The sequence below is a fragment of the Tigriopus californicus genome, chromosome 5 (genome assembly GCF_007210705.1).
Source record: "Tigriopus californicus strain San Diego chromosome 5, Tcal_SD_v2.1, whole genome shotgun sequence".
NCBI classification, from domain to species: domain Eukaryota; kingdom Metazoa; phylum Arthropoda; class Copepoda; order Harpacticoida; family Harpacticidae; genus Tigriopus; species Tigriopus californicus.
Window position 1 is genome coordinate 15,892,697 of NC_081444.1, and position 11,681 is coordinate 15,904,377.

General features: G+C 44.4%; 3 protein-coding genes and 1 long non-coding RNA gene across 4 annotated transcripts in view; 1 reads left to right on the plus strand and 3 right to left on the minus strand.

Moving 5' to 3' along the window:
• The window catches only part of LOC131881381 (chitooligosaccharidolytic beta-N-acetylglucosaminidase-like), a 12,148-nt gene extending 5,408 nt beyond the window's left edge, over positions 1-6,740 (minus strand). Inside the window, exon 1 of the mRNA XM_059228226.1 lies at positions 6,217-6,740. Coding sequence (XP_059084209.1) covers positions 6,217-6,602 — 386 coding nt within the window. The 5' untranslated portion in view covers positions 6,603-6,740. The remainder of the gene's footprint in view (positions 1-6,216) is intronic.
• Positions 17-443, minus strand: LOC131881384 (uncharacterized). The gene is made up of 3 exons (XR_009373357.1): positions 381-443; positions 218-319; positions 17-154 (listed from the first exon to the last, which is right to left on the minus strand). It is a non-coding gene; the product is annotated as an uncharacterized LOC131881384 (long non-coding RNA).
• Positions 6,741-8,428: 1,688 nt separating the features above from the next.
• On the plus strand, positions 8,429-9,873 carry LOC131881383 (viral IAP-associated factor homolog). The gene is made up of 3 exons (XM_059228228.1): positions 8,429-8,794; positions 8,941-9,086; positions 9,163-9,873. Exons 2-3 carry the CDS (start codon positions 8,945-8,947, stop codon positions 9,744-9,746), a joined length of 726 nt encoding a protein of 241 aa, XP_059084211.1. The 5' UTR covers positions 8,429-8,794; positions 8,941-8,944; the 3' UTR covers positions 9,747-9,873.
• The window catches only part of LOC131881380 (mothers against decapentaplegic homolog 4-like), a gene marked incomplete in the record, with an annotated part of 5,497 nt that continues 3,613 nt past the window's right edge, over positions 9,798-11,681 (minus strand). The window contains 2 exon segments of the mRNA XM_059228225.1: positions 9,798-11,479; positions 11,591-11,681. Of these exon segments, the coding sequence (XP_059084208.1) occupies positions 11,102-11,479; positions 11,591-11,681 (469 nt within the window).

The following is an 11,681-nucleotide window of genomic DNA, read 5'->3' on the forward strand; positions in this document are numbered from 1 at the left end:
TCATTAAGGACCCCATTGCGTTAGGGTGAGAGATCTGGACTAAAAAGTTCGATGAGGTATCGTCATTGACCATTGCCATCATGTTTTGTGTTTGAGATGCCACGCTCTCGTATGTTTTAAGAATCCCTTGGGATATGGGACAATTGAGCGAAGGCTGCACGAATGAATGAATGAAGACTCACGTAAAAGCATTTTCCGCAACAAGAGTGTAGCTTACCTTGACCTTGCCAAAGTGGAACCACGAAATATCAAAAGCTCGAGAAAATTGCTGAACAACAATTTTGAGGACGTCCCAGTTTTTTTGGGAGGTGAAGTTTAGCTGGTACAAGTATGAAATGAAATTGGATCTTGATGTTCATAGAACTGTTTTCGATACGTACCTGAACACAGGGGAGAGATAGACAAGAATCGGGACAAGTTTCCAAGCAATTGTCTTGGAATTCNACGATTTCAATCGGACTAATGTTAATATGGAAGGAGGTGGGAGGCAGACGACCTTTATGGAAAACCATGGCCTTCGTCTTGATGGTGTTGACTTGCAGGCCGTTCTCTTGGCAATGACAGTAGAGCGGTCTCTCCGAAAACCGAATTGGAACTCGGGAAAGAGATCTCTATCCTCGGCCAATCTGGAGAAGCGAGCAGCTAAGAGGGTGGACATCATCGTCAAGAAGGGGTTCTCCAGGGCGATGGTCCGATGGTTGTTTGGAATGTCCCTGGGCCCTTTCTTATGGATGAAGATGATGGCTGACTCCATCCACTTGGGTGGGAAGAAAGAAGAATGGAGGACGAAGCTGAAGAGTTCTTGGAGGAGTGGCTGGGCTTGGATCCGGAGAAGTGAAAGTTGGAAGGGAAAGACCCCTGTTGTTGATGGGGCTTTGCTCGTCATCTTCTTGAAGGCCACGTCCATTTCGAGATCCGTGAAGGGCTGCAAAAGGGGATGGTGCTCTTCTAGGAAGACCTGGACCTCCTCGACTACTGTTAATTCAAACAGCTCTTGACAGTGGAGGAGGAACTTACTGACGGGAATTCCCGAGTTGGTGGCGGGCTTTTTGACACGTTTGTACAAGCTCGCCATGCTGGACGAGGCCAATGAAGAGAGCAGGTTCTCCACTTCCAACGTTTAATGGCTGACTTGGTTGCTTGAAACTGTCTTTGAAAACATTTCAAAAATTAAATTTTCTACAAAATTTGATGAAATGTTTGTATATTTGCCAAATGCTTAGCGTCTTATACAATACATACCGAGGACTGGTATTGGTAGCTCGAATGGGATCCACATTATTTAGATATTTCGCGTCTAAAACTGAGATATTTTTTTGGTCTCAACAAATGAATGTTGAGCATTTGCAATCATGACACAAAAAGTCATGATGGAAAAAAACAGTATTAGAAATTATTGAGCTTATAAAACTTCCCTGTTAGAACACCGTGCTCAAAGTCATTAATGAATATAAAGAGGGTTGCGGTATTTGGTGCAACATACTTGAGCCAAAGGAACATTTCTCTCTGAGTCAGGTATTTTAGTTGAACTGAATTTGAATGAGGAGATGCAAACAATAAATCAGTGCAAATATAACAAGATTTGAAGCCACGAGCACACTTCTTGTTGTTAAAAGCAAGCAGAATTTTCTCCCGAGCTACTTTCTATAAGGTATGGAAAAATGAAAAAAAAATGGAAATTTCTGGTACAAAAGTCTAATAGTTTCAGGTTTCCTCAGTTAACAAGAGAGAAACGAAAAATCCCTGTAGCGTGTAAAAAGAAACGAGCAACGAGTGTTTTTGTTTTTTTTGGGTCGTTACAATTACATCACTATAAAATGTAATGGAATTACATTTCTCTTTTCGAAAAAAGGAACGAATCACTATTTTCGTTACTACTGCCCTGTTATTTCTGTTAACTGTGAATGTCATACTTCCGCATATATATCTCTTATGCAAACTCCAAGAGAAAGATGAATCTTCCTGTAGGGCCCTTTGAGGTCGATGGTGAAGCCATAGACAATGTAGAGATTATGGCTAACATGTTTGGAAATCAGTTCTCCAGCGTGTTTTCAATTTCAGAGATTTAGGAGCAAGAACTCATTGTTCTAATGAAGAGTCTGTTGAGGTTGATGACGTTAGTCAAATTGAACAGTTTGATAATCTTGACTTGAGACTCTCGAGCTCTCCTGGCCTGATGGTGAGACATCTCAGTTTCTGATGAGATGCTCACAGGTTCTTGCTCCTGTTTTCTCGTACTTGATGCGTTGCATCTTGGACCAGGGCAAGTTCCCCTCTTCTCTGAAGGTAGCTCATGTTGTTCCAATATTCAAAGGGGGAGATAAGTCGCTCCCCAGTACTATAGACAAATTTATCTCACTTCAAATATTGCGAAGGTGTTTGAGAAGATCATGATGTTCAAACTTGTTGAATTTTTTGACATTCATGAATTCATTCCTCCTAACCAGCACGGGTTCTGAGCACATTCTAGCACGATTACCCACTGATTGAACATATAGAGTAGGTCATTGAGGGGCTAGAGAGTCACGAGTCAGTCGATGTAGTCTATCTTGACTTTGCCAGAGCCTTTGACAAGGTAGATCATGGTCTTCTTGTTAAAAGGCTCTATGAGATTGGGATCCAAGGTAGGGTTCTCAATTCGTTAAAAAGTTTCATTTCTGTTAGGAAGCAATTGGTTAAGGTTGAGGGATCCCTTAGTGACATACATGATGTCAAGTCGGGTGTTCCTCAGGGCTCCATTTTGGATCCTCTCCTTATTATAACATTCATTGCCCCGATTCAAAAGCTTAGCTTTACCGCCAGTCTCTCTTCTTATGCTGACGATAAAAAGTTAGTTTGTGGTAGAAATGACCAAGATTCCAGAAGCCTTGCAAAAGACTTAGAAAGAATATTTTCCTTCTCGCAATCTTGGCTTTTGTGGAGCAAGAAAGTTTTGGAGCTCAATGGAACAACTATGAGCTCTGAAGATTCAGTACGAAGACAGCACAAAAAGAATGAGTTCGCATCAACTTGGTGAGGTCTAATCAGGGATGCTAAGTCATTGATTTCATGCATATAGGGCTTGTCAAGTGAACGCGTTCATGAACAACTGACGTTATTCCATGGAGTAAAATCATAGACAACATGCCCAGCCGAACAGGATTGTGCATGCATTGAATTTTGACATTTATTTCATTTTACCTGATTGTCTAAGCAAATATCATTGTGGTATTGAGCCAATTTGATAAGACGTTCACCAATTAACACCAAACATGTTCATTTCGTTGGGTTTTGTAACACAGCTCATCCAAAATCACTCGATTATTGAAAATTCAATGGGCGGATGGTTCGAGTTGACTGTGATGTTTGTCTTAGTTCTCCTTCCCCAAAATGCCCAATATCAGGGTACCGGGCCACATTTTCCCTTGAATTTTGTTCACTTGACATGCCCTGTACGCTATCCTCCAAGATGGATTCGAATAATTTAGTTGGTTGATTGGATTCACATACGCTTGTCTTGATGTGTCTCAAGTCTACTCTTCTGTACATGGTCAATCAGGTTCAATCAGGGTGACTAGATACGCCTCGACGCCCCTCCCACTTAAGGACATCGCGATATAGGCCTTCATTTCAAATACCGTGTGGTGCTCTTTGCTTTCGAATGGACCTTGGTTTAGTTTGGGGTTTTTGTTTCAAATCATTACGGTCACCTCTAACGTCCGGTCTTTTTTTGTCCTCTTGCTGAAACCTTCGGAGAAACTTCCGGTTTCTCCACTTCACACATCCCGACTCTGTCCATAGGATGCACTTCTTTTTCGTGCTGGGAAGCACTCCACATTTTGTCCGAGAACATCCCACAACCTCGTGCTTTGGTCCTGGATCCGGACGATGTCTCCAATGCGGAAGGGATCGAGTACTTTCGACCGTTGATCATGGCGCACTTTGACCTGCTTTCGCAAATTCTCAGCGATCAGCTTGACGCAATGGCACACGAATGTCTTACCTAAAGCGCATGGGGCTGATGGGTAATTGGGTTCCTGTCTGTCTTCCAAAGAGTCGCTGTACCGAGGAAATGCCGTCTTTCCTCGGGGTGTTCCTATACTCCAAGAGAGCATGAAGGAAGCGTTCATCGTTCAAGTTGCTCTTGGGGCGGATTTTCGAGATAACCGCCTTCATGGTTTTAACTGCCGCCTCGGGCTGTCCATTGGTGAGGACGGGTCATGATCAATATTCCACCTTGCGCAAAACTGAGCAAATCCACTCGACTTGAACGATCTGCCGCCATCAGTGTTTCAGTCCTCCCAGCTTTGACACCACCTAGATCCTCGCGGTTATTGCAGAATGCTGCAGAATCGGGCAACTAACACATCATCTTGCTTTGGATCCGAAGCAAGTGGTGAGAAAAATGAGTTCTTCAGGCGTACCCACCGAGCTTGTCATTAGACAGTTTTGTTGCTCCTTGCTTTCTTTTGATCCATTAAACTGCTTCGGATCTAGCAACGGGAACACTCGTTTGTAGTGCCCAACCTTCTGACAATTCAAACATTCAGACTGGGTTGCAAAGCATTTGTCGCCATGTCTTTCTTTTGGTATGTCACGCGACTTGCACGGTTCCTCATTTCTTGTTCTTGTTGGCTCCTGTGGTATATTGGGTTTCTTCGACTTCTTGTCCCTGAACGCAGACTTCTTGAAAATGGCATTGGCGGACTTGCCACTTAGCTGCTCGTTCACCTCTAGGCTTGCTTCTGGATTACGATAAACGTTATTCTCCACCGATTAGTTGGCGGTGCTCATTTTTAAATTTGCGACAAACTGTTAAAAAGGTTTGGAGAGAGAGTATGAGGGCTATCAATATCGTGTTAGGTTAGGTTGGGTTAGGTTAGGTAAAGTTAGGTTAAGTTTAAAAAAAGTAGCACCGCCAACTAATCGGTGGAGAATAACGTTTGCCCTGGATTACGGCACGATTGTAGGAGCTTCTCCAAGGTCAATTCGTTGATTGGCCTCTTCAATATCTCTTGGCGCATGGCTTTGTTGTGAAGACCGGATACCAGCCGGTCACGGAGGCTCTCTTCAAAGTGAGCCATCGAGTCCACGCAAACATGAACATATCCGCAATCTCTATCGAGAGCCGGGAGTGTAGCATATTATGACTCAACTGACTCCGCTTGTTCTTGATCCTGTTGGATGAATGATCGTTTGTCCACCAACGGATGACGCTTCGCGCGAAGATGGCTTTCCAAAGCGAAGAGCCTCTCTGGGGTGTCTGTCACGTCGCTTATTGCAATTATGCCCTCGGCCCACAACTTTGTCCAATACTCATAGATTGCTGATGGAAGGATCCTCTTCTAGCCCCAAGATTACAATCTTAGACCATGCGGGTGATGGCCGTGAAGTCCTCAAACCGAACCTTCCAGTCCCTGAAGTCGATCAATTTCATGTCCTTTGGGCACTTGAGTCGAGGAATGTCCGTCCTTTTTGCAGCTCCTCAAGAATAAACTTTGTTATTTTGCAAATTTAGCTTCGTCAAAGCTAATCTGACATCTGGTTCCCTTGCTCCATCCTACTTTATTCCTAGTGCATTTTGGGTATAATGAGGTGTGTTCATATGGGTATGAACAACTTGTCACTCTTGTGCAAGGTCTGCACCCATCGAGTTGAGCAGCTGATTCCAGCATATCAAGAGATTATTTTGCATTTTATGCTTGCAAGTTTCGTCTTGTCAAGTGTAATCAAACTTGCAACTTCATTCATGAGACAATCTCTTTGTTATTTTTGCACTATTCTCGCCCTCTTCTTTTGCTAGCAGTTGAGAACATTCCTGGTGTAAAAAGAGTAATGGCATTATTAAGCATAAGTGATACGTATATATCTTTCAATCTCACACTTCTAATATCATTAGTTGAAGATATCCTACTTACACACCGAACCCACCCCATTAAATTTGGACAATTTTTTTTACTTGGGTTGTTGCTCGGTATCTGCCTCCTCGATCTTGTGCTGGAACTTGGTTCGTGTCTCACAGTTCAACGCATGCACGCTTACACACTTTAATCCTCATGGTAAATGTCAGATTCATGTTTCTCTAGATATTGGGAAAGTTCATCATGTTCATGTTCCTTACAGTAGATTCCCTTTATCAACATTGCAGCACGTCAATTTTGCCCTTCACCGATCAAAGGCAACGAGGATATATGGTCTCCAAAGGACTCAAAACCGATATCTGTGGATGTAACTTACTGGCGTTGAACGATGGAGTACACGTTCGTCCGGGAGAAGTAGTAAGCCAAGCTGAAGATGGCCAATCCTATCACGATGACCAAGACTCCACAATCCGAGTCCCGTTTTCTGGAGAGGCCCGATCGGTCTTGGCATTTGCCCCCGAAACAACAACAACAAAATTGGGCACAACAGTTGGTTTCTTCGTCGATCTTGGGTCGATACAACCCGTTCTGGAATTGAGTGGTATTGAGAACTGCGCATTCCCGTTGAAGCACAGTAGGATCAGGCGGGCAGTCTGGACGGGCTTGAGGCTCGACAACCAGAATATCGTTGAGATCTGGCGAGGACGTGCCCTCTGTCGATGTCGGTTTTGGAATATGTGGGGGAGTTTGGTTCGTGGACATGTTTCTTCGCCTATGTCATGTTCCTTATTGGATCAATTTGATTAGCAAATAGCTAGCCTTCGTGGCTAAGTGGTGCGTTAGGAAGGAACGGGGATCTCGAGAGAATGAAAGGCCGCACGGCGAATACTGTAGTTCTGTACGAGAGGATGATGTGAGGACGAGAGAGATGCCGAGTTGAAGAGGCTCTCCGACATGTGTAGTGGATGCAGCTAGATTACCTGAGAAAAGATGTATTTTTGAGAGTGAGTGGCAGAGAAAGGGGAGGGAGAAATGAATGTTCCACTGGAGGAAAGGAACACACTTTCGGTGCTCCCATTCCTTTGAAGGATAAAACGAACACATGTGTATGTATCTTGTCTGCAGGGATGGACAGTGAGTAGTGAGAGGATAGAGAGAAATCAGAGACGGTGGTGATGTTGCGACGACTGGCCATTCTATGGTTGGCGCGCATACTTGTTCAGGAATGGAGGTTGGCTGAGCTGGGTCCTTGTCGGTCGCAAGTATGTCAGTCGAATGTGAAGCTATTTTGAGCACAGAACAACAGGCTTGTTGAGCATTCCTTCGTGGCCTTTAAACGGAATGTCATTTACTCTTCTGAGAATCTGAATGGACCAAATATGTAGGGTATCAAGTGTAGACTAGACTAAGTATATCACTTTAGAATGAAAAAAATACTTTCAAAATCTGAGTTTGTATGCCAGATTTTTGACTCTTTTTTCGTCAAGTTTTATGTTTGCCGCCAAAGCAAAAAATTATCCTATGTTCGCCTATCCTACTGTCTTTTCAGATTCTTTATTCCAGACCGTTGATCATCGAGTCATTTTGATGGAAAAGAATCAAAGATTTACCCATAAGTTCAAATTTGGAAAACCTTGCCTCATTCTAAGGCTGTAGGATTAATCTCATCTATACTTAATTCTCTCTCGTACCGGACTCTTTTAATTATCTAAGGAGGCTTTTTTTGCATTATTAAATGGCTAGTTTCTATTTCAGTACAGGTTTCGGGATGTTTCACTCAAATACCAAGCAACCAAGGAGTATTTTCACTGAAAATAGGGTAGTTTGACAAACATCACTCCACGGCATCCCTCAACATTTAGGCCACCTCCTTGGCGACCTAATACTTGGTTCACTCATGATTTAGCATTTGGTAATGTGTAACTAAACACCGCTCTTGTCTTTAGAAATCCATCTGATTATCCGCCACTTAACCATACGATACTTACTGGCCAACCAAACAATTCACGCATAAAAACATTTCATATCTTAACCCTCAGGTTCAAGGGCGTAACAGGAGAAATATTTAAGAACAAGTTGTGTCCTATTAATAATCACGGGAGGTTGCGAGTAGGGCTCCAAATTCATATTTTCAATGGGCTATGATAAATTATCATTGATAATGCTGTTGGAATGTTGGAAACCCGTTAGTTAGCCTCAAAAAGTAAACCCTGATGTTCCTGCTGTGAAACCAGGGTTACTTTTAGCTCAACCTCAACTTTTGGCGAGACAATGGAAAAGGCGAGTGTGTCTCACTTTCCAAGGTTTCTGGCAAGCTTCAATTTGAAATTTGATTTGATCCCATCACTACCCTTAGCACGACTAGACCCAATCCCCGATCGAACCCCCTTCACATTTACCAACTCCCGAAATTCCTTTGAGATCATTTTGGGCAAAAGTCGCGCAACTTCCTGGAAGAATTGAAACGACCCGAATAATTCCCACGCAACGCCGAAACTTCAAATCACGCAACCTGCCTTTTGTGTGACTGTGCATGGACTGTGCCCCCAGGAGTCAGGAGTGGCAAGTCGATCTCCAGTCAGGTTCGGCTGAATTGACGACCTCAACGCCCTCAATCTCACTCAGAGGGAGTAGCACCTCCGAAATCCGAACCTAGACAAAAGGCTCAGGTGCTTGCTCGCTGGAACTGTGCAACTCCAACTCGTCTTTCTGCATCACAATCTTCGTGTTCTCTCCCATCCTGAAACAAAAAAAAACAGCCTGAGTCAGAAAAGAGAGATCAAGCGGTACGGCACGAACGAACGAACGAACGAAGGCCGGTGGATCATGACTCAAAAATAGATAAAAGACCTTCATCTCCGCTGCTGGACTTTGAACAGAACTGAGCATCCCCATCCAATCCTCAATCCCCACCCTCGCTTGTAAAGACAGAAAAAGAAAAGAACACAAAGCGGGTAAGCGTGTGGAAGAACAACCTTGGCTGACTTGTGGTTCAAGTGGATTGATTCATCATCCCAATCGCAACCACAAACTACCACCCACAACAATAACAACAGCCAGAGCAATAATAATCCTAGTTCATTGTCATCCTGTCATCAAGGACGATGCAGAACCCGAATGAAGATACGGAATGGAACGACATCCTCCGACAGAAGGGAATCATCCCAGACAAGCCCAAGGAGCCCGAAATCACGGAAGAGGACATCGTAGCCATGGTGGAGCAGACCATCGACAAGAAGGCCAATGGTGAGTGAGGAAGATCAGCCCGGATCGAACTGGAGTGTGTACATAGTGAGCGAGCGGTTGGTTCGACTAATTTCAGGCAAGACCATGGACGAGATGAACCTAGATGAATTGGACGAGTTGGAGGATGAAGAGGAAGAGAAGGTCCTGGAGCAGTATCGTCTGCAACGCATGGCCGAAATCCGAGCTCTCCAGGCCAAGTCCAATTATGGGGATGTGCGCGAAATCTCGGCTAATGACTACGTCCAAGAGGTGAATCAGGCCGGGAAGGGCGTGTGGGTGGTGCTGCATCTCTACAAGCAGGGCGTGCCACTGTGCGCCCTGCTCAACCAATACCTCAGCCAGATATCCGCCAAATTCCCCACCGTCAAGTTTCTCAAGAGCATCTCCACCACGTGTATTCCCAACTACCCGGATAAGAATCTGCCCACCATCTTCGTCTACTTTGAAGGGGAGCTCAAGACCCAGATCGTGGGACCCATGAGCTTTCGAGGGATGAATCTGACCGTGGAAGAGTTCGAGTTCATGCTGGGTCGAACGGGGGCCGTGGACACGACCATCACGGAAGACCCCAAGCCCAAAGTCAAAGACGTCATGTTCTCCTCGTTGAAAGATGGGCGGAACACCCAGGGGGACGAGAGTAGCGATGAGAATGATTGGTAGGCGTATAGGTCTGAGAACACGAGGTCACGCACCCAAAGGCTCGGTGGTGGATTTGTTTGTATCTTTATATATGTATTTCGTAAAAGTTATCTACATATCTGAGAAGAATGCATGGAATCAAATTCTAGGTCGTAACGCTTCGTTATCATCTTGAAGAAATAACCGGAAATGACTCGCAAATTTGAGTGTCAAATTTGGAGCGATAATCGATTCATTAATTGATCCAAAGACAAAGCAACAGACAGAGCGAGGGAGGGAGAGGGAAGAAAGGAAATAATAAGCAATAAGAAGCAATTGGATCTCTTGGGGTTGTGATTGGCCACACTTTTCCAAATTAAATTTTGGCCAATGACGTTACTTTTAGGGTGGAAAGCCAATCTCTTTGGAAGAAAGGGTGAAGAAGAATGACTCATAATTGTTTCCTGAGAAGACAAGATGATTTTCTGGATTTCATCACCGGGATCAGATTTCAAATATAATATGATAGACAATTAATTGGAAAACAAAATTGATAATCACGCGTTTTGATTGTTGGGGGCAAAATCTTGAAACGAAATCCTGTCGCATTTTTTTTTGAAGGGGGGTAGGGGCTGGTCTGACAATCGAGTGATCAGTATCATATTCAAGGATCGATCAGAAAAAAAGATCGCAATAATCGTTAATCGTATTTTTGAGAATCTTCGTCTCGATTAATATATGGAAATCTCAAAAATCTCGTGCAGATGCGGTTAGCATTGTGGGGATTTGTTAACCTCTACTTTCTATGTACTAGAATTTTGAAGACTCGTGACTTGTTCATCATTGAAAAACAAGGGGTGGGGGGGAAAAATAATCCTGGATATTGTCACTTTTTGTATGTACATGAGAAAAGATTGTGAAATTCTTTTGGTATGGTCGAACGGGTTTCGGTAGGGAATGAGCGAGAACTCGGATCAGCACGTGGAAGAAGGACTCTAGATTCATTGAAATCAAGTAGAATAAGCTTTTTATACTCTGGTTCTTTTTTCGTCTTTCTAAATTTAACCGGGATTATTTGCACTTCGTTCTGGACGACTAAAGTTTTAAGTGGTAGTAGCAACCGGGATAATTTCAAACATATCAATCAATTATGGTAATACTTTCCCGCACCAATTTGGGCGTGTCAGGTCCAATGGCCGACCGACTCTCATCTGCCGCCGGACTATCGTATCAAGTGTCATCTGTCCCATTTGGACAGATTTTGGGTGAGTGAGTGTGAGTGCGTATCTGGTAGTGTAGAATATAACGTGATTAGAAAAGCGACAATCTTCCAAAAAGTGTTGTGAGGTCATTGCGGTCATGGGTTCAATTTCATGGAGCCGATGCTCATCCAAGACTCAGTCCGAGATGAGGGACGCCCGACCTCCTCCGCCCCTTCGATTCTGCTCCAAGGGAATGGAATGGAGGACCTCGTCCAGTAATTGAAGCGCTCGATGGAGATGGACTTCAATCCAACACGGGGTCTCCTTAATGGACTTCCGGTTGTAATCCGGTCCCCAGCCTTTCACAAAGGATAAGCGAAGAATGCACAAGCGGCGGAGGTCGTCGACGCCGATCCCGGCAGCCGCCGAAAGAGACACAGCGGGTGCAATCCCGCCCACCCCACCTTGTCCGGGCATGTGTCCGGCGACAGCGGCCGCTTGGGCCGCAGCGGCAGCATTGGCTGTTTGAGCTTGTTGTTGCATCTGTCTGTAGCACTGGCGTAAGTCGAACACCTACAAATGGAGTTATTTAGTTAAGTAAGCAGGCTTGACTGGCGAGGTGCTGATTGATTGCTTAGATTGATTGACTGATTCGTGAGGCAAAGCCGAGGTCTAAGAACCCACCTTGGTATGGGCCAAAGGGTAGATTTTGTGGACTGCATCTCCGGGGGCGCGACCCGCCTCTCGATCTAAGTAATAACTCTGAACGAAGACG

Bases quoted from the DNA above. Each gene is read 5' to 3' on its own strand.
- LOC131881383 (XM_059228228.1), top strand. From the start codon at position 8,945: ATGCAGAACCCGAATGAAGATACGGAATGGAACGACATCCTCCGACAG. The intron at 9,087-9,162 runs GTGAGTGAGGAA...GACTAATTTCAG, and splicing joins CATCGACAAGAAGGCCAATG to GCAAGACCATGGACGAGATG.